Raw genomic sequence first — 24162 nt, forward strand, 5'->3', positions numbered from 1 at the left:
GAATAAATGTCTGATAATCCAGTTTAATAAATACTGTATATTTCTGCCAAAACCTAGGTTTCAAGAAATCTAGACTATAATGCCACTTTAATATAGGAAATTACTTCCATAAAAGGCGGTAACTGACATAGAACAGTTACATAGCACTAGAGAGGCAAGAAAGAGGACCTGCAGAGATTTCATGAAAGAAAGAATAGCTGAGACAAAAAAATGGATACACTCAAGAGTATTTGAGGGAACAGCATAAACAAAGATATACTTAACCATTTATGTGCCAGACACTTCCACATAGGTTAGCTCTTGAACAAAGTTACAGAGGGAGAAAGATAAAATTAGAAGGCAGTCAAAGTCCATTTGAATGGAAAATCTCCTTGGTATTTCTTTCTTCCAAAAAACTCTTCTTCCAGGTATTTACATGATTCCCTCAATTATTTCAGATCTCTCCTGTGATCTCAGAAGTTTTTCCTGACTACCCTTGTTCAAACTACCTTCACACTCTAATAGTTGGGTATATGTTCTCATCCTCCCAAACCCATCACCCTAAGTTTTAGCTGGGCATATGGTCAAACTTTCCTTAAAGCTAGTGTGGCCTTATGTGACTAAGAGCTGTCCAATGGGACATGAGTGAAAATGTGTCAAATTTTCCTGCACTCTTACTTCCACTTTCTCCCTGTACAGCAAACTTCAGCTGTGAAGAAAATATCCTAAATGGTTACAAAACAAGAGGAAGGAATCCAATTCTCTGGGTGACTTGGTGTATCACAATTGTACCTCTAAAACAGGAGCCATTTCTGTAAAGGCCAGATAGCATTTTATGCTTTGTGGGCCATATGGTGCTTGTCACAACTACTAAACTCCACAACTGTAGTGTAAAAGCAGTCACAGACTCATAACAAATGGGTGTGTTTGTGTTCCAATAAAACTTTAAAAAGGCAGCAGGCAAGACTTGGCCTACGGCTATAGTTTACCAACCCCTAATCTAAAATCTAGATTTTAGAAAAAAATAAATATCTGCCTTTTTTGAGCCATTGTCTTTTGGGTCTCTTTGTTACAGAAGCTTAGCCTATGCTTTAACTTACTATACCCCAAGCATTATCTTGGAAAAGATATCCTTCCTCTTATTCTGTTCTATTTTTATAATATATTTTACTACATGACAGTATATTATATATTTATTTACCTTGTCGTTCCTCTAATATGTAAATTCCAAGAAGGCAGGGGCTTTGTTTGGTTCACTACTTTATCTTCAGTGATAAAACAGTATGGGATACAGGGAGTTCCCTGGTGGCACAGTAGTTAAGATTCCGCGTTCCCAATGCAGGGGGCCCTGGGTTCGATCCCCGGTCGGGGAACTAGATCCCACATGCATGTCGCAACTAAGAGTTCCCATGCCACAACTAAGGAGCCCACCGGCTGCAACCAAGGAGCCCGCCTGCCACAACTAAGACCTGGCAGAACCAAATAAATAATAAAAACAAACAAAAAACCGTATGGGGTACATAGCACCTTGTAGATATATCTGTTGACTAAATCAGTGAAAGAACACTGGCTAGGAGTACAAAAACTGGAGTTAGTAAAGCCATGAGGAGAGCTCTAAGTGCCCTAATGAAGAACTCGAACTCCATTCAATAGAGAATCAGGTGAAAGAATCATACTGAAGAAGATGATTAGAATAATATCTTAATTGTTTAAACTTAGATATAATCTGAGTTTGGTATAGTAAGCATACTAGAAATAAGAAGGAAAGGCCACTGTTAGAGACAGATGACTTGACACAAACTGATAAATGGAGTATGGAAGAATGAAAACAACCCTGTCTCCAGAATAACTTGGAAATAAGAAATCTCTTGAAAAGAAAAGGAAAATCAGGCAAAAAACCAAATTCTGGGAAAAAAATTAGTTCCGTCCTAAACATGCTGTGCTCAGTTTGGTAGGAAGACCCAGATCTTATCTGGATATAAACATCTAGGGGCTCAAAAATACAGGTCTGGAAATCATCAGAAAGGTTATAGATGAGGAAACTCTTTCCAAATAGTATAGAAGGAGGACTGTTAAGACAACACTGAAAATTACCTAAGTTTTAGGGGTAGGAGGAAGAAGCATCAAAAAAGACAGTAGTAGTCGAAAGTAGGAGGGAGTAGATATTATAGAAAACAATAGAGATGAATTCAAATACAGTGGTGATTGCAGAAGTCAGAGGAGATGAGGAATTAGGAAAGAAAGGCCTTTGCATGTGGAGATTTAGATCCCTGCATATCAGCAATGAACTAGCTAACTCAGAAGAGTAGTGGTGGGAACAGAAGTCTGACTGCAAGTTAAATGAGTAGGAAAGAGGAAGTGGAGACAATGAAGTTAAAGTACATTTTTTCTGGTAAAGAGGAGAAAAGAAAAACTAGATTGAAGGGTTAAAGGGTCAGTTTAAAATACCATTTTAGAATGAGGAGTCTTGGGCAAAATACATAGAATTATTAAAATAACACATTTCGAGGTTTCTTACTTTCTGGTTTAGAAACTTGAGGCTTAACAAGATTAACCCAACATGCCCAAGGTCACATAGCTTATATCAGTTATTTCAAAGTAAAATCTGACTTCTGAGCATTTGTTTTTAACCATTTAACTATACTGCCTATTAACTGAGACAATGGATAGAGTAGGCTTAAGTATGGGACAAGTTAAAGGAAGAAAAGTTGAATTGGATTTCATTTTCTCAACTGTTTCATTACTTTCTAAATCAGTAACACATGGGCAATGTTACTTATAGGGTATTATGATAAGTAAACTGAGTTTGTACAGATAACGTGTAGTACAGGGCTTAATAAATGGTAACTATTTTGAGGGGAGGAACACTGAGTCTCCCCAACTGTTTCCACAGAGAAGAAAATTCAGCCTGGTCTTTCTCTCCACCCATCACTCATATCTCCCTGTAGGAGGAAGGATAAATTTTCTGCTGGTAACCATCCTTTCTTCAGCTCCACTGACGACAGGAAAGTGCACTTTCATCTGCTCTTGAGCATGCAACAAGGAACCTGCCTTATGTTGTCCCTGGCAGGGCAGATAAATCCATCTAGTTCTGAGGAGTGTTAGCAAGCCATTCTGACCACAGATCTAAGTCACATTATCCAATTGATTTTATCAACATTAAACACGGCACTTTGATCTCTAGCTGCCTGCCCTTTACATCTGTCTCTTAAATGGTTGTTAACTTTGTTGGTAAACAAAAATATTGACACCTCTTAACTACTCCACAAAGAGTATTATTCTATTGCAGATCCATCATTTATATTCAAATACACCTAGAACATAGTCTACATCTGAACAGACAGGTACATTTCTTACCCTGATTATAATCTGTGCCACATCAAAGTCTGAGACGTCATCTAAAATTGGTTGGGTACTTTCTGGTCCATAAACAAGGCAGTTAAACAAGGTTTTAGAAAAGAAACCAGGTGAAGGACCACCATGAACCAAAGAAATGGCAAGCATTTTGCCAGCTTCATAGTAAAGATTCTCTTTCAGAGCTGTAAATACAGATAAAATATATCAAATACACTTCATTATTATATAACCATCATATGTAATTAATACATGTATAATAAATTAAAAATTAAAAAATCCAAGCATTAGACAAATGTAAAATAACCTAATTCATAGAAGGTATAATAATGTATAAAATATAAATTTCAACTAAAATATACAATTTTACAAATTTTTTTTCTGAATTCAAAGTAATAATCTATTGTAGAAAAATATGTAAATACAGAAAATCTTTTTATAAAATCACCTATAATCCTACCACCATAATAACAAGTGTACACACTTTGGTGTATTTATAATATGTCTCATGTGCATATAAATATATACATAAATAGTTTGGCTTCTGTCTTTTTCCACTTACCGTATTGTAAATTTTTAAAATATACTTGAAATTATTCAAATATACAGTTAATGAATGCATTCAAACTAATTTACAGATGTGCTGCAATGTAAACCATCCCCTTATTACTGGCTAGCCCAGTTTCAACTACATGAGACACAATGTTACATTCAACATCTATTTACACATTCTTGTTTATATATCTTCAAATATTAGGATAGATTCCTACATACGGTATTAGTGGTTCAAAGGATATGAACAATTTTAAGGTTGTTGATATACAAAATGATACAAATTAACTCTCAACACTATATGCTATCTTACCGTATCATCACAATATTTTTCAATCTGTCATTTAAAATGTTTTAGCTACTTTGATAAGTCAAAAGATATCATGTAAATTTTCCTTTATTTTTTCTAAAAATTCAAAGTAATTTATTAATAAGTAACATTAACAATACCTGAAATAATAATAAAATCTCCTCAACAATAACCTTATATACTACATATTAGTAGTCACATCTTACAGATGAAGAAACTGAGATCCAGAGAGGTTATGCAATTAATCTAGGGAAATAAAGCTACTGAAGTAGATGTGTACAAACTGAACTCAGATTTTGTGACTTAAATTCCATGTACTCTCTCCACTGTACCAAAACTGCCATGAGTTAACATACTGATTACTTGGAGCGTTTTTGTTTTTTTTTAAAGGGAGTATAGAATTAAACTGTGTGTACTATACATAGTACTAATGATCCTTGGTAGTTTCTCAATTATTTCAATGATACTTCAGGCAATGGTGAGGAAGTTCTAAAGAAAACATAGAAGGAAGTCAAATGGGATGATATGTCTTCTCACTCTCTCTCAAATTCCTATTACAGCAAAAGCGGTTATAAAAACTCCTAAAAAAAGAATGCTAGAATTAACCAGTGTTTTGAGATGCCTGTTTTAACCACATTAATTCCTTACCAGAAGTAAAGACAGAAAAGTACCATATACATAATTCTGTTAAATAATAAAAAAAAACTCTTGAAAGCAAAAGTATGCTAAAAATCTGTTATATGTGAACCAAAAAATATGTTATACAAATCCTAGGTTGTGAAGAAACATGCCAACTGCAAATTTCAAATATATGAACAAGAAGAGCTCAAAAACTCATTCATCCCATTTGGCCACTCTATTCAAATGAATTAAAATTAAAATAAAGTACATTTTTAAGAAGTTATACTTAATTATGGAATCACTTTAAGGAGGATATTGTCATAAAGAAATTAAGGATATTCTAAAATAAAAAATGTTTCACTAAAAAATTTATTTTAAAAAACATCACTTCCCCCCTTTTCTGTGATTCTATCATTATTTTAGTAACAAAGTGATTATACATTTTGACCACAGGTATTGAGTATCGATTCTAACCTGCTATCTCTTTCTTAACACATGGTGTATTCAGTATGTACAATAATAAAGAAAATAGTTACCTTGAGAATTGAGAGACAAGTTCTTTGACAAGGACCCTTCAAACAATGGTGAGTTCTCAAGTTGCTGCATTAAGAGACTTAGGAATTCTTGCTTTGATCCAGGCTGCTCTTTTCCAAAATGATCATTTTCATTAACATATGCTATTTCAATTGTATATGAAGGATTAAAGTTTTGATTTCTGAATCCATCTAAGGCACTATTCCAGATATTGGCTTTGTTGATAAATAATCTTTTAGTTTTTTTTTTAATTTGGAATCCTAGCTCTATTATTAGAGTCGAAATATCTCTTCTAAATTTGCTGCCTTGCCTATAAAACATGAATTTAAACATAGAGGTAAGTACTCTAAAGTACTTTACGTGTCACAGCAGTTACACAGCCAAATAAAAAAAGAATAGAAAGAAGTTCTTCCCCAACTCCCACCCAAAAGCAAACAATGGCCGCCAGTGGAACCAAAAAGTTATTTGATAACCTTAGTTCTAAATTCTTGATTCCCTCTATCCAATCTTCTACCAAATTAAAATCACCTAACGTTATACAATTCACTGGATTTAGGTATAAGAGTCAAAAGTTCAAACTCTTAGCTCTCTGGACATACTTGCTTAACTGCATCTTTTTTTTTTTTTTCCTAACATCTTTATTGGAGTATAATTGCTTTACAATGGTGTGTTAGTTTCTGCTTTTAACTGCATCTTATTTCATTTTCACCAGATCCTTTAAAACTAGAGCAAATGTAATCTCTGCTTACTGTATGAGAGAACTATATTTTTAAGAGGTCACATATTTTAAACAGAACTCACACTCCTTTAAATAGTACTTTTCAGTTTATACTATTAATTCTCAAAGTGTGGCCCCAGACCAGCGACAGCAGCAGCTGCCGCGCCTGGAAGCTTGTCAGAAATGCAGCTTCTTAAGCCCCGCAGCAGATACACAGAATCAGAACCTCTGAGCATGAGGCCAGGCAACCTGTGTCCTAACAAGACCTCCAGACAATTATCGGGGCTAACTCAATTGTTCCCTGCCTCAGTTTCTCCATCTGTAATTGGAATTAATGTACTCAAAATAAACCTGTTAGGGGCAATGTCCATGGATCATCCTTCTACATCAGATTAGGGACTGCAGTTTGAAAAATACCCTTCCAAACTACTCTGAGAACAGCTAATACTCTAAGTGTATATAGCTACTTCCTGTTATAATTTTCTCAAAACAAGAGTTTTATATTTTTCTCCAATTCAAAATACACACCTCAGCAGATCTTTACGCTGGGCTCCAGGAGACTGTCTGGGTAATTTAGGTGAGGATTCCTCCAACAAACAATCAGTTATTCCCACATTAGTGTTGGGTAATGTGTGTTTTTTGGCTTTTTGGAAATCACCTACAGATTTAAAACCCAATGTTAGTATAATAGGAATATAGGTAGAAACTTTTTAATAATATGCATTTAAATAAAAACATCTTTATTCAAAATGACAAAATATTACCTGAATTGTAAAGAATACCTCTACATTCCAAACATTCCCAATTTTGTTCCCATGATTGTAGTGAGGAACAGGCTAAATGTGTTCCGCGAGAACCACAACACTGACAGCGCTTTATTTCCCATTTGCTGGGGACATAAAGAGAAGCAGATTATTTACATGTGGTATTAACTTAGTCTAATTCCGACCATCAGCACCACTGCACACCTCACTGGCCACCTCACACACACAACCAACCCTTTTACCCAAGGAAGGAAAATAAATTATTTGCTTTGATACTGCATTACTTTTTCCTAAAGTAGTTTTTTTCCCCATTTCATTTATTATGTTGGTAACTTCTTTCTTTAAATATTCTCTATCTTAAAATACCTAAACTAAATATCAGCATGTACATGCACATATACCCAAAGTATGTCTGAAATGGAAGAAGCATTCAGTAAGTACATTATCTTACCTAAAATACTATCTTTCCCATTCAAGGTGAGGAATTATTTCCTGTAACAAGCTTGCTCAGACACCCCAAGTACTGTGCAGCTCAACAGGATCCAGACTTACTACCTGACCCGCATTCATATTCTCTCTCATCTTTTCCCCTCAATCCCCCACTCCCAATGTTTCCTCACTGTGTTGTGTGACACGTGCCAGTCAGCATTCACATTTTCTGTACGGGTGTGGGTTATAGCGTGCAGCCTCCTCTTTGTTTGGTTATGAATACATCCGTCTGTACAGAAATGGATATACTCCCTGAGTGTGTGGATATGTGGGTGATAGGAGACTTAGTTGCATAACTTCACCTCTGGAAGGTGTGGGTGAATCTCCCTCTGTGTGGGTATGGGTGTGTAGGGGTATGTCCTCTATGTGTCTCCCTCTCTTCCCCAGACAGTTCTGCCAACTGATGATGAAGAGAAAGAAAGATGACAGCTAACGAGTGCTTATACACCAGGCCCAGTTCTCACTCTTTACATGTAAAGTTTCAGAAGGTTGGAAAAATTTCAGAAGGTTGGAAAATTTCAGAAGGTTACCTCCATTTTGAAGAAGAGGAAACCAAAGCATAGAGGGGTAAATTGCTTGCCCAAACAAGTTCACACTGCTAGTAAGTCTCAGAGTGAGGCTTCCAATCCAGTTTACCTGGCTTCAGACCCATGCTCCTAACCACTCCACCATGCTGCCTTTCAGCAAAATTACCTTCCTATCACTAGGATGAGAGGGAGTGAGACTGCAAAGAAAGCATTCAGATAGCAGGACTCCGTGTCCTAGGAGAAAAGGCAAAGTAGCTGCCAGAAAGAAAAGGGAGTTTGGTAGCAAATGATTAGGTGACCAGAGGTATACAAGAAATATGTATATTAGTTAATCAAAATAGCCTAAAATGAATTTAGAAAATATCATTATTAATGAATATATTGCTTCTTAGAACTCTAAAGTGCTTTACTGTCTACAAAGCACATTTATATACATTAATCTCATCTCTACCTCAGCACAACCCTTGAGCAGGGTATTATTAGTGTTTACAGATGAATAATCAGGGTCACCAGATCAAGTAACTTAGGCAAGAATACACATTACTTGACATCTTCAATGAGACCTCCACCCTTAATGAATCTTTAGGCTAATGGCAAAGACAAATTTAAACAATGTCAACTCTATTGTAACAAGCACAATGAAGGGAAAACCCAGCCCAGAACAGGGAATCAGGAATAGTAAGAGTTTCTTAGGGGAAACTTTCCAAAGCTTACAAGACTTCAGCTGAGTCTTCCAAAATAAGTAGTACCTCACCTAGCCAAATCACTTTCCATAAGAGATAAGGCTCCCAATATTCTGCTCTGCACTTTAAGTTTCAGTTTGTCATATTCATTAAGACTATATAACAGGGATAAAAATTTATCAAAATTTCCTATAAAAATTTCAACAAAATTAGATTTGTTACTTTTTATCCTGCATCTTAAAAAATAAAGATACTCTTGATTTCTAATACCCCACACAGTATAGTGTACAGAGAAGGCAAAAAACGATTGTTAACATTATAGCCAATGTCTACGGATACTACAAAAGAGTAATCAATAAATTTCAAATGCCAAATCCTTTTTATAGTGATCCAAAACAAACACTGATAGATTAATCTAGTTTCTTAACCTCTAGAACAGTGTCTTCCAATAGAAATATAATGTAAATCATATATGTAATTTAAACTTTCCTAGTAACCAGATTTAAAAAGGTAAAAGAAACAGGTGAAATAAATTTGAGTATTTCCAAAACATAGTCATTTTGTTTGGCATGTAATCAATTTAAAAAATTATTAACAAGATATTTTAAGGTCTTTTTTTCTTACTGTTACGGGCTGAATTCTGTCACGCCCAGAATTCATATGTTGAAGACCTAACACCCAGTACTTCATAATGTGACTGTAGTTGGAGATAGGGCCTTTAAAGGGATAATTAAGATAAAATGAGGCCATATGCGTGGGTCCTAATCCAATATGACTGGTATCCTAATAAGAAAAAAAGATTAAGGCACAGACAGAAGGACACAGCTGGAAGGGAGCCATGTGCAAGCCAAGGAGAGAGGCTTCAAAAGAAATCAAACCTGCCAATGTCTTTATCTTGGATGTCTAGCCTCTAGGATTCTGAGAAGAAAAATTTCTGTTGTTTAAGCCACCCGGTTTGTGGTATTTTGTTATGGCAGTCCTAGTAAACTCAGACACACATTAGTCTTTGGTGTGTATTTTACACTTACGACACCTCTCAATTTGGAATAGCCACATTTAAAGTGCTCAACAGCCACCTGTGGTTACTGGCTACCACAGTAGAGCTCTAGAAAACAGAGCCTCATGAAAACACACCACAAAAGTTACAGTTATGCCAACTGCAATAATTTCTCTGTAAACAGATGCAAATATACACTTAATAAATATACCTCATCTCAAGTTAAAATTTCAAACATCCTAAGAGCAAAAGTACATTTCAGTAACTAGAAAACCTACTTTCTCAAGCTGAAGGTTTAAAAAAGGACACTAAGCACAACTGAACTTCCCCATATACCTGTCAGGCACGTTATAGTCTCGCCCTTCTTTGCAACGACATCTTCGGACATCACAATGCTCATAGTGCTGCAGAAGCTCTTGATAAGCATTTTCCTCTAATTCCCAAGATGCATCTCTGTAAATGAAGCAAGATATAAGATATACTTTGGCCTAAAATGTTACATATAAGGACTGATAATGAATCTAAAAATAAAAACTCTTCTAAAAATAAAAACTTAGGAACAAGGATAAAACTTGTTCTTTTTAGGATTAATCATTCACTTCAAGATATAAATCCCTTAGTGTCATTTTATCCTACAGTTAATTAGTCTCACAGTGAATTTCAAATGCTAAATGAAAAATTAAGTAGAAATTTTCTGAAACTTACATTTTTCCTAATATTTTACTTCCAATTTTTTGAATTTCAAGTTTAGTACCATATTTCTGGATTCCTCACCTTTAAGTATTAAGAAAATTCTTCTTATACATTTTAAACCACATCTTGATTCTCTCAAATAATTTATACATACCATTTTGAAGCCTATTATACTTGTGTATCAATCAATCAATCAATATTGTACACAAGTGAGGTGTACAATTATTAAGAGACTATAAACAACTAATGAGACGTTTAAGTCACAGTACCTGGTTCTCAAGAACTAGCAATCTGGGGAGGAGGAAAGGTGGCGGGGATGGTTTTACATTTCCCTATTTGAAATGGCTGCTTGTCCATGAGTCATTAATCAGACATAAATGATTATTTCCATTGTTATTAAATCCTATATTTAAAACCTCTTTTCATCAAAAGGCTAAATGTTACTCACTTTTCAGGAATATGAATTCCCATTCTCAACATCTCTTCCTGAAATATATCACTATTATTGCATATTGTGCACCTAAAGAAAAACACTCCTGCATTTATTGCTTGAACCTATAGTGGAAAATAGAAAATATATGATTAATAATTTAACAGGTTATCAGGTTATGAATTATATAGCTAATAGAACGTGTGTGCTACTTTTCACATATATATTATGGAAACTTATTTTTTATGTTTGTGGTTCATAAACTTTGATAAACTAAGTTACCCCACTGCTAAAATTTGGGGATATTTCTCCCAATGGGAAAAAAAAGTAAGCTAATGAATTGACTGTTCTTTACATCTATCACCCATATGTGTTTCTCAACCCTTTGTATCTAATGTCATTTCTGTTCCCAAATATTGTGTTGTCCATCACTCTCTGTGAATAAAACAGTAAACATCTTCAGTTACTTCATCTAGGAAGGACGTTTAAATAAATGTTACATATAAAGCATCATTAGTTCTGTTTTTAACTCAATCTCTGTAAGTTTTCTTCCTAAGGGGGAGAAGCATAAAACCTATTCTCACTGCTTCAGCAAATAAAAATACAGAAGCAGCAGAAAGAGAGAAAGAGTAGCCAATCACCAGTTTAAAAAGCTAGTAGCACACACTCATTTAATAAATATTTAATCCCTACTATATAGGCGCCAAACACTATGCTAGTACCAAAAATAGAAACATAAAATGACTTAGATCCTGTTTCAAGGAATTCTTGTGAGTAGGCATATACTATAAAAGTATTATTAGTTTTTTTATGCATTTATTTATTTATTTATGGCTGCATTGGGTCTTTGCTGCTGCACGCGGGCTTTCTCTAGTTGCAGCGAGTGGGGGCTACTCTTTGTTGCGGTGCACGGGCTTCTCATTGCGGTGGCTTCTCTTGTTGCGGAGCATGGGCTCTAGGCGTGCAGGCTTGAGTAGTTGTGGCACATGGGCTTAGTTGTTCTGCGGCATGTGGGACCTTCCCGGACCAGGTCTCGAACCCGTGTCCCCTGCATTGGCAGGTGGATTCTTAACCACTGCGCCACCAGGGAAGTCCTAAAAGTATTTTTTAAAAAGTATCTATGAAAGGAAATAGTTAATCAAGTCCAGGAAGCACAGAGAGTCCCATACAGGATAAACCCAAGGAGAAACACGCCAAGACACATATTAATCAAACTGTCAAAAATTAAATATAAGGAAAACATATTAAAGGCAGCAAGGGAAAAAAAACAAATAACACACAAGGGAATCCCCATAAGGTTAACATCTGATCTTTCAGCGGAAACTCTGCAAGCCAGAAGGGAGTGGCAGGATATACTTAAAGTGATGAAGGAGAAGAACCTACAACCAAGATTACTCTACCCAGCAAGGATCTCATTCAAATGTGATGGAGAAATTAAAACCTTTACAGACAAGCAAAAGCTGAGAGAGTTCAGCACTACCAAACCAGCTTTACAACAAATGCTAAAGGAACTTCTCTAGGCAAGAAACACAAGAGAAGGAAAACACCTACAATAACAAACCCAAAACATTTAAGAAAATGGGAATAGGAACATACATTTCGATAATTACCTTGAATGTAAATGGATTAAATGCTCCCACCAAAAGACACAGACTGGCTGAATGGATACAAAAACAAGACCCATATATATGCTGTCTACAAGAGACCCACTTCAGACCTAGAGACACATACAGACTGAAAGTGAGGGGATGGAAAAAGATATTCCATGCAAATGGAAATCAAAAGAAAGCTGCAGTAGCAATTCTCATATCAGACAAAATAGACTTTAAAATAAAGACTATCACAAGAGACAAAGAAGGACACTATATAATGATCAAGGGATCGATCCAAGAGGAAGGTATAACAATTGTAAATATTTATGCACCCAACATAGGAGCACCTCAATACATAAGGCAAGTACTAACAGCCATAAAAGGGGAAATCGACAGCAACACAATCATAGTAGGGGACTTTAACACCCCACTTTCACCAATGGACAGATCATCCAAAATGAAAATAAATAAGGAAACACAAGCTTTAAATGATACATTAAACAAGATGGACTTAATTGATATTTATAGGACATTCCACCCAAAAACAACAGAATACACATTTTTCTCAAGTGCTCATGGAACATTCTCCAGGATAGATCATATCTTGGGTCACAAATCAAACCTTGGTAAATTTAAGAAAATTGAAATCGTATCAAGTATCTTTTCCGACCACAACGCTATGAGACTAGATATCAATTACAGGAAAAGATCTGTAAAAAATACAAACACATGGAGGCTACACAATACATTACTTAATAATGAAGTGATTACTGAAGAAATCAAAGGGGAAATCGAAAAATACCTAGAAATAAATGACAATGGAGATACGACGACCCAAAACCTATGGGACGCAGCAAAAGCAGTGCTAAGAGGGAAGTTTATAGCAATACAAGCCTACCTCAAGAAACAGGAAACATCTCGAATAAACAACCTAACCTTGCACCTAAAGCAATTAGAGAAAGAAGAACAAAAAAACCCCAAAGCCAGCAGAAGGAAAGAAATTATAAAGATCAGGTCAGAAATAAATGAAAAAGAAATGAAGGAAACAATAGCAAAAATCAATGAAACTAAAAGCTGGTTCTTTGAGAAGATAAACAAAATTGATAAACCATTAGCCAGACTCATCAAGAGAAAAAGGGAGAAGACTCAAATCAATAGAATTAGAAATGAAAAAGGAGAAATAACCACTGACACTGCAGAAATACAAAAGATCATGAGAGATTACTACAAGCAACTCTACGCCAATAAAATGGACAACCTGGAAGAAATGGACAGATTCTTAGAAATGCACAAACTGCCGAGACTGAACCAGGAAGAAAGAGAAAATATGAACAGACCAATCACAAGCACTGAAATTGAAACTGTGATTAAAAACCTTCCAACAAACAAAAGCCCAGGACCAGATGGCTTCACAGGTGAATTCTATCAAACATTTAGAGAAGAGCTAACACCTATCCTTCTCAAACTCTTCCAAAATATTGCAGAGGGAGGAACACTCCCAAACTCATTCTACGAGGCCACCATCACCCTGATACCAAAACCAGACAAAGATGTCACAAAGAAAGAAAACTACAGGCCAAAATCACTGATGAACATAGATGCAAAAATCCTCAACAAAATACTCGCAAACAGAATCCAACAGCACATTAAAAGGATCATACACCATGATCAAGTGGGGTTTATCCCAGGAATGCAAGGATTCTTCAATATACGCAAATCAATCAATGTGATACACCATATTAACAAATTGAAGGAGAAAAACCATATGATCATCTCAATAGATGCAGAGAAAGCTTTCGACAAAATTCAACACCCATTTATGATAAAAGCCCTGCAGAAAGTAGGCATAGAGGGAACTTTCCTCAACATAATAAAGGCCATATATGACAAACCCACAGCCAACATTGTCCTCAATGGTGAAAAACTGAAACCATTTCCACTAAGATCAGGAACAAGACAAGGTTGCCCACTCTCACCACTATTATTCAACATAGTTTTGGAAGTGTTAGCCACAGCAATCAGAGAAGACAAAGAAATAAAAGGAATCCAAATCAGAAAAGAAGAAGTAAAGCTGTCACTATTTGCAGATGACATGATACTATACATAGAGAATCCTAAAGAGGCTACCAGAAAACTCCTAGAGCTAATCAATGAATTTGGTAAAGTAGCAGGATACAAAATTAATGCACAGAAATCGCTTGCATTTCTATACACTAATGACGAAAAGTCTGAAAGTGAAATTAAGAAAACACTCCCGTTTACCATTGCAACAAAAAGAATAAGATATCTAGGAATAAACCTACCTAAGGAGACAAAAGACCTGTATGCAGAAAATTATAAGACACTGATGAAAGAAATTAAAGATGATACAAATAGATGGAGAGATATACCATGTTCCTGGATTGGAAGAATCAACATTGTGAAAATGACTCTACTACCCAAAGCAATCTACAGATTCAATGCAATCCCTATCAAACTACCACTGGCATTTTTCACAGAACTAGAACAAAAAATTTCACAATTTGTATGGAAACACAAAAGACCCCGAATAGCCAAAGCAATCTTGAGAACGAAAAATGGAGCTGGGGGAATCAGGCTCCCTGACTTCAGACTATACTACAAAGCTTCAGTAATCAAGACAGTTTGGTACTGGCACAAAAACAGAAATATAGATCAATGGAACAGGATAGAAAGCCCAGAGATAAACCCACACACATATGGTCACCTTATCTTTGATAAAGGAGGCAAGCATATACAGTGGAGAAAAGACAGCCTCTTCAATAAGTGGTGCTGGGAAAATTGGACAGGTACATGTAAAAGTATGAAATTAGAACACTCCCTGACACCATGCACAAAAATAAACTCAAAATGGATTAAAGACCTAAGTGTAAGGCCAGACACTATCAAACTCTTAGAGGAAAACATAGGCAGAACACTCTATGACATACATCACAGCAAGATTCTTTTTGACCCAGCTCCCAGAGAAATGGAAATAAGAACACAAATAAACAAATGGGACCTAATGAAACTTAAAAGCTTTTGCACAGCAAAGGAAACCATAAACAAGACCAAAAGACAACCCTTAGAATGGGAGAAAATATTTGCAAATGAAGCAACTGACAAAGGATTAATCTCCAAGATTTACAAGCAGCTCATGCAGCTCAATAACAAAAAAACGAACAACCCAATCCAAAAATGGGCAGAAGACCTAAATAGACATTTCTCCAAAGAAGATATACAGATGGCCTACAGACACATGAAAGAATGCTCAACATCATTAATCATTAGAGAAATGCAAATCAAAACTACAATGAGATATCATCTCACACCGGTCAGAATGGCCATCATCAAAAAATCTAGAAACAATAAATGCTGGAGAGGGTGTGGAGGAAAGGGAACACTCTTGCACTGTTGGTGGGAATGTAAATTGATACAGCCACTATGGAGAACAGTATGGAGGTTCCTTAAAAAACTACAAATAGAACTACCATACGACCCAGCAATCCCACTACTGGGCATATACCCTGAGAAAACCATAGGTCAAAAAGTGTCATGTACCACAATGTTCATTGCAGCTCTATTTACAATAGCCAGGACCTGGAAGCAACCTAAATGTCCATCGACAGATGAATGGATAAAGAAGATGTGGCACATATATACAATGGAATATTACTCAGCCATAAAAAGAAATGAAATGGAGGTATTTGTAATGAGGTGGATGGAGTTAGAGTCTGTCATACAGAGTGAAGTAAGTCAGAAAGAGAAAAACAAATACAGTATGCTAACACATATATACGGAATCTAAGGGAAAAAAAAAAAAAAAAAAGGCCATGAAGAACCTAGTGGCAAGACGGGAATAAAGACACAGACCTACTAGAGAATGGACTTGAGGATATGGGGAGGGGGTGGGGTGAGATGTGACAGGGTAAGAGAGTGTCATGGACATATATACACTACCAAATGTAAAATAGATAGCTAGTGGGAAGCAGCAGCGTAGCACAGGGAGATCAGCTCGGTGCTTTGTGACCACCTAGAGGGGTGGGATGGGGAGGGTGGGAGGGAGGGAGATGCAAGAGGGAAGAGAAATGGGAACATATTGTATATGTATAACTGATTCACTTTGTTATAAAGCAGAAGCTAACACACTATTGTAAGGCAATTATACTTCAATAAAGATGTTTTAAAAAAAAAAAAAAAAGTATCTATGGAAGAGAGGGCTTCCCTGGTGGCGCAGTGGTTAAGAATCCACCTGCCAATGCAGGGGACACGGGTTCGAGACCTGGTCCGGGAAGATCCCACATGCCGCAGAACAACTAAGCCCATGCGCCACAACTACTGAGCCTGCGCTCTAGAGCCCACGAGCCACAACTACTGAAGCCTGCGTGCCTAGAGCCCGTGCTCTGCAACAAGAGAAGCCATCGCAATGAGAAGCCCGCGCACTGCAACGAAGAGTAGCCCCTGCTCACTGCAACCAGAGAAAGCCCGTGCGCAGCAACGAAGACCCAACACAGCCAAAAATAAATAAATAAATTTATTTTAAAATAACTAAACAAAAAATAAAAAGTATATACAGAAGAGAAAGGAAGAAGTACTTAAGTTTATGTAAGAGCCTGACAAAAATGTCACAGGGATGGTACGGTCAAAGCTAAGTTTGAAAGAAGTAGGGGTTTGCCAGGAAAATAGGACAAAAGACGATACAAGGAGAGGGAATAGCATATATCAAGTCTCAGTGGCAAAAGAGTACATGTGATTGGGGAACTAATAATAATATACTTAGAAATTACATGCTGATCATACTGAACTAGGTAATTAAAATAGACAGGTAAATCAAAGTCAGTAGTGTGAAGAATTGACAGAGAATAAGGCATGCAGGAGTTAGTGGCCTCTGGCAAAAGTCTAGTTTAAAAAAAAAAGTGTCTTTAGTGAAATCACAAAGGGTTTAAGGCAGAGGGTAGCAACAAAAAAGGATACACCAAAAATATTAAGCAGACCTGACAGACTTGGAGAATGATTTGTGGATGGTGAAGAAAGAAGTGGACAAAGAGGAATCCAGGTTCAAACAACTAGCAGGTAGCACACACATAACATGTGAGAGGGAAGCAACAAGTTAATGAAATCTCTGCTGAACCTAAAGGATCTTTGAGCAATTGTACACAGATACCAAGATCTTACTAAGTATAGGATATGATACAAGGAAGTGTCTAGCACGGAGAAAAGAAAAACAGCATAGGACATACGAAAGATACCAACAAGGCCACAGCAATGATGGAGACATCCAAACTAAACAAGAATAGTGACAATTCTCTGCATACAGAGTGAAAAATCAATTTCTTTGCTATTAATCTATAGTCTCTCCTCACAAAATCCCAATGTATATAGCATTTGTAGTGATCACAAATGAAATTTGCTTAACCACATACAATTCTCATCCTACTGCATAGGTTTGTTCTTCCTTCAACTCTTTTATATTAATAGAGTTCAGAGATTAAAAAAAAAAATTTCTTTGGGTATTATTATACCTACCTAAACAGGGTAGACTCCATTTACTATTTCAGTTAAGACTTGTATCAGAGTGGAAAAGCCACTGGAGTTCCTTTAAGGAACATGACTCAAGAATTAGCTCTGTCCTGGTGTGCTCTAACCAAGTAATAATTGCTTGCTTGTTAATATTTATATCACAGACAGGTGTCCATGGGGCCATGACCTTATATCTGCATAAAGTAGACCTACATTTTTGTTAGTAGTACTATTTCTAGTTTTTAATGACAGAATTAGAAACTTGGTATTTTTGGAGTTCACAAAAAGTCCTATGAATACTAGGTCAAATTTGAGAACCTCTCTCTGTTTCATTATTAATGCATAATGAGGCAAATCTTATTTGTCCTGAAAAATAACATACTATTATTACAAAGTTAACAAGATGATACATTTGGCAGCAATTACATTCAATTCATTCAAATACAAACCCTGAATTAAGATAAATTACCTTTTAAAGATTCTCACATAATGTGAAATTCTTCCTCAATAGGTAAAGATAGCACTTCATGATGTTTATGAACTGCACTCTCTAGATCCCTTTACAAACACTTCTTTGTAAGAATGAACAGGATTTCTAATATTTACCCAACAAAATAGGCTTCATCCTACCACTTTTAACTGATAACTAATAATAACTAACTAATACTAAGAATAAGAGTTCAAGGCTCATACAAAAAAACAGAAAGTAATCAAGCTTTACTACTTTGACTACTGGTAGTACTTTTAAGATTTTGTTGAAATATAAGAGGATTTACATCTCCTAACTTAAAAAAAAGAACTTTTGTAGTTAATTTGTAATCAATAATAACATTTCATTTTACTGAACAATAATAAAAGCCAAGCTTTAAAAAACAGTATAAACTTAAGTGAACCCTTTGTCACTTGGCATTCTATCAACTATAATTGTCTATCAATTGGCACTTTCACACATTTATACTATATATTGGACATTATTAATAACTGGGATCTTTTTAAAATTTTAAATTATCTTCTGAATTGAAGAAACTAAATTGTTTAATGTGCGTTTTATGATATTTCATTTACTTGAAAACTTGTCGTCAGGTTTGACATACAAGGTGGCTCTCAAAGAACTAATATTAATATCAATTCATTAGACAGTAATCAGTTTACTGTCAAAAAGTTATGATAAAGTGTTTACTACAGCTAAAAAAACAGACCTCTTAACATTAAATTATCTTAGTTTACAGTTAATTATTTCACATATCTTGGTTTTCTAAGCTTAAATATATAAATGAACTTGGGAATTAAAATCTGTGTATTATTCATTGTGAAATACAACAAAATCCTTGGGTAAAAACAAAATTTTAAAAGTGTAAATATACATTAAAAGGTAGTATCTAAAGTATTTATTAAAACATTAATTGTACACTTCAATAGGGTGAATTTTATATGTAAAATTTGATTCAATAAAGCTGTTTTAAAAAGTTACAAGTAGTAAGAGCTAAAATACACATCAATTTTTTCTAATTTAAAATTCAAATCAGCAAGCAACAAATTTTATACCAGAAAAAGCTGACAAAACATCTTACCTGTAAACAGTCTCTATGGAACCAAGCATTCTTACAACAAGGACTTCGTAATATGCTGTAAGTTGGAATAGGCTCAATAAATTCCAAGCAAATGGTGCATGGTAAGGAGTCTCTATAATTATTAGATGTAATTATCTGAACAGGTCGATGGTTCCAACAAAATGACCTAAAAACATATATTATTTTAAAACATCTAATAAATTATACAGCACAACTAGACTAGCTTTACAATTCACATTTATAAGAGAAAATTCATTCGTCTCTCTCGTAATTAACCTACAACAGACTGGAACAACGGCACTATAAATCAGTCTCATAAGCTATAACTAAGGAGAGCTGAATTTTCAAAATGTGAACCTTTTGCTGGTGAGATTTACTTCACAGAATTTCAGTAACTAATATTATGTTGAGAATCCTATGTAATACTGTTAGCAACAGAGTATACACACCACTGTACTCAACCTTGCACAAAATCAAAGGAAGGAACTTAAACTTAAAAATAATATATTAATAATATAACAAATAAAATGCAAATAATAACTTATTCTTAACCCACTAAATGTATTTCCATTTGTATTTTCTAAACTGCAATTTTCATAGATAACAATACATTAAATAGGTCAAGAGCACAAAGACTAAAAGAAATAGAGCACTCATGATACCAAATACCAAAATTCATAAAATCTTGATGCTTAGAGCTGAAGTCAAGAAGCAAATATTTTTAGGGGCATCCCAGGGCATAATATTTATTTTTTGGACTCCACCAAATTTACATGCCTTCACTTTACTCAATGAGAAACACATATGTCCCTGTGAAAGAAAAGTAAACTATTAAATCTAAAGAATGACATGAAATCTAGAATTATGTAAGGTGGAAATTTTCACTGAATATGAGTATATTAACAGTTCCATATTATATCCTAGAGCTGAAAGCTAGAGGTGAATATTAATCATTAAGTCCATTACAGATATTGCAATTCTCCAGACTTTGCAAATAGAAATGATCATAAAGGAAGGGGACAGAAATTATATATATATATGTACACACACCCACACACACATATCTAAAGTATACATATAACCTCAATGCAGCTTTGAAAAGAAATTTGACAAAGGAATTACATAATTGGGAGATCCATACCCATTTTCCATTTTTCTTTTACATTTTCTTTCATATTCAACAGTTAATTAACTCACGCAAAATTGCCAGTGAACTGGAAAATACATTCTCTCTGAAGTCCGCATGGGAAATGATAACTTCGTTTACATCGGGGTGCGACACATCCAATTGAAGCACCGGTTTTCTTGCAAATACAGCATTTCTAAAAGAAAGTATAAGAATAGGAGTTATAACATGTACAAAACTTGAGTACTATAGATAAGACCGAGGTATAAATGTATATTCTTTGTGGAGAGTCTGAAAATTATTTTCATCATACAACAGCTGTGAAGATATTATATTAAAGAAATTTCCTGAAAAAAACTGTTCTACCCAGAAACAATCTAAAGGGACTAAAGATTCACTCCCATAACAATTTCTGGTAAAGGAAACCTCTAACCCAAGAAGCTTCGTTTCCTTCCTATCTGCTAAAATATTTTAAACTGAAGGGTTTGCAAACATAATGGTTATACATGAAAGTGTCATTCAAATTTCAATAGAAAACACATAGTTAGGAAATATTTATTAAGGACAACATCAAAACAATACTAAAAACCAATCTGTAAGATATTGGCTAGGATCACTCTATCCTAACCAAATGAAAAAGTGTTAGATACCCACAGTAGGTTAAGTAGTGATTCCCTCAAAAGATATGTTCAAGTCCTAATTCCTGGTACCTTTGAATGTGACCTTATTTGGAAACAAGGTCTTTGTAGATACTTGATTTACAAGTATCTACAAAGCTATCTTTAGCTTACAAGTATCTTGAAAGCTAAAGATTTCAAGATGAGTTCATCTTGGATTTAGAGCGGTCCCTCAATCAAAAGGCTGGTGTCCTTATAAGTAAAAGGAGAGGGACATTTAAGACACACACACAAGGGGAGGCCACATGAAGATGGAAGCAGAGATTGGAGTTATGCTGCCACAAACCAAGGAATGCCAAAGGTTGCCAAGCAGGCATCAGAAGTTCGAAGAGAAGCATGGAACAGATTATCCCTCAGAGCTTCCAGAAAGAATCAATCCCTCTAACATCTTGATTTGGAACTTTCAGTCTCCAGAATTGTGAGAGAATAAATTTCTGTTTCAAGCAACCCAGTCTGTGGTAATCTATTACAGCAGCCCTAGCAAACAAATACAATACCACTGCCACTAACTTAAATATAACGGTGGTATATAAAGAGAAAGACTATTAGATGAATCAATCATTAGTAAAAAACAGAACAGTACCTAAAATATCTTGGAACCCTTGAGATGACAATTATAATGGCCACTGATGGAGGGATTATACTGCTGACCCGTCAAGCAACACCAGGTTGTATACTTTGCCAACCTGAGGCTCTCCCTGTAAACTGACGTATGGAATTCTACTATAAGGTCACAAATAGAGACGCCTCTTCAGTATCAAGATATTCTCAAAGGTTCACAGTATACTCAGAGAGGTTACAGATGTCTTAAGAAAACATTTCCAAACTGCAAGGGGACCCTTAGAGGCCATGTTTCATGACAAGTTCACTATCACCAGAAGATTGAGAAATTTTGATACTAATACTCCCACATGGCCCTTAGATAAATGCCACTGTTAACCTTTTTCCCAAGGTTTTCCCTTGTGCCTTAGAACCTCTATTTTACTGTTAACTCCTCTGCATCTTCAACATCTTTAAAAATAATTGCTTCCATTTCTTTGTCTCAACTAAAATAAAGGTCTCTGCATGCTTCCCTTATAGAATCTCTTGAATGAAGCTGCTTACTTTTCCATCCTCCTTAATTTCCAGACTTGGCAAGGAGTGGGAGTGGGATATGGATAGAGGCAGGAAGGAGGACAAGCAGAACATTATTTTAGTTCTGTGTTGCAGATTGTAGGCCACTACTCTATCAGACTTAAAAAGATCTGGTCCTTTGAACCTAATGACATCTACTCTCTGCCATCTAATAATTTCCTGGTCAGTTCTCCACCTCCAGACTTTGGCACCTTTCTCTGTATTTTAATTCTTGCTGTCATTCTAAATGACTTCTGCACTGATGGGACAACCTTTCTTTGACTTCCTCAACTAAAATGTGTCAATGCACTTCATCACCACTCCAGTGTAACGAAGAATCCTCTCATCACCCAAAACTGCTCCACCATGGAAATCATCAATTCCATTATCACATTCTCTGAACAGATGCCACTGTACTTCCAATCTTCTCATTCTCTTAACTCTCATTATTTCTACTCAGGCCACATGGAGACCTATAGTCTGTTCCTTGCACATAATATAGTAAGCTATCACACAGAAGATTCACAAATTATAACTGAATGAGTAAGGAGTTAAGGTTTAGAGTATCTATCTTGGAGAACAGAAGGCATGGAACACAAGAACACCATGTCACAGAAGAGCCACAAGAGATGTGGAGATCATAAATTATTAGTCTGTATAGTTGTGTAATTTCCATGTCAATCTTTCATTCCAACCCAACAAATGAGGTATAAGAATGAAAAGTGAATAGTTGGGTTGCCTCAGGATTGAAGGTCTGAATAACAGCTGAGTGGAAGTATGGTCATAATTCTGATGGTAAGAGTGGATGAAATGATGGGTAGGTCGGAAGAAGATAAGGAAGTGAAATCAGTATCATCACATATCTTATCCAGGGTTGGTTTAGCAAAATGTTCTTCTAAGATTTAATGTATTTGACAAAAATAAGCATTGGAATGTAAAAACAATATCTTACAGATTTCTAGTAAAGAAAGTGATAGAATAGACTTCCTTAGTATTGACAATATTTATGGTATTAGGTGTAATGAGTAAAATAATTTACTTACCAGTTTCGAAGCCCTAGTCACTTCTTTCCTGATATCTTCTATTAGAAAACCATAAACTCCTTCTTCTTCTTTACCCCTCTGCCAAATTCCACTTGACATCAGCTATGAATATATTCTCAATTAGAAAATAAACTCTAAGAAACTAGTTTGGAATAAAAAATATATACCTATAATATTCCAATAAAAAATGGGCATAAAACAACTCAAATTTTAAGTATCTCTTACCTATAATAGTTATTTTTCATGGTCAAAGTAAGAGGCTACTCACATTCTTTGATTTGGAAGACACTGTATATTAACAGTTCATGTAACCAAACTGGTTTCTAAAAAGTATTACAGAAAATAACAGAAAAACAAAGGAAGAAAAACAACAAAAAACACTTATAATCAAGCTTTAGGGGAAAAAAAAGTGGCAAATACTTAAAGGTGTATATGTAATAATAATGAATACTATGGAGATAATTATCAGTGATATTTCAGGTTAACTTGAAATCTCGCTGGATTCTGAATCATAAAAGGCATATTTATAGGGAATCTACTGAATTGTAGTTAATGCAAACGAATTTTGAAAAATCTGTTTTAACTTCAATTTAAATATGTTAAAGGAACATGAATCAAGAAAAAGCATGAGACTGTGAATAAGAAATCCTGACTTTGCAAACGAGGCTCTGTGTTCAACTTTCTGAAAGCCTAGGCAAGTAATTTAATGTTTCTGACATTAAACACAGAAATAAAAACAACAGACTAGGTTGTTTCCAAGTCTCTTTCAGCTCTAACATTCCATTACCATTTATAACATTACTATACTTTCGTGTTCACAATGAAATAGAATCTTATAAGTGTTGAGCCTAGGGTCAGTATGTTTCAGGATT

At 35.3% G+C, this 24162-nt stretch overlaps 1 protein-coding gene across 1 annotated transcript in view; it reads right to left on the bottom strand.

Annotated features, from left to right (window-relative positions):
- G2E3 (G2/M-phase specific E3 ubiquitin protein ligase) overlaps positions 1–24162 on the bottom strand; it is a 58403-nt gene that overhangs the window by 10700 nt on the left and 23541 nt on the right. Inside the window, 9 exon segments of the mRNA XM_082384111.1 lie at positions 3337–3518; positions 5353–5660; positions 6597–6726; positions 6833–6957; positions 9865–9981; positions 10670–10776; positions 19332–19497; positions 20529–20653; positions 23291–23392. Of these exon segments, the coding sequence (XP_082240237.1) occupies positions 3337–3518; positions 5353–5660; positions 6597–6726; positions 6833–6957; positions 9865–9981; positions 10670–10776; positions 19332–19497; positions 20529–20653; positions 23291–23392 (1362 nt within the window).

Source organism: Balaenoptera borealis (assembly GCF_965194805.1).
Source record: "Balaenoptera borealis genome assembly, chromosome: 3".
Taxonomy (NCBI): domain Eukaryota; kingdom Metazoa; phylum Chordata; class Mammalia; order Artiodactyla; family Balaenopteridae; genus Balaenoptera; species Balaenoptera borealis.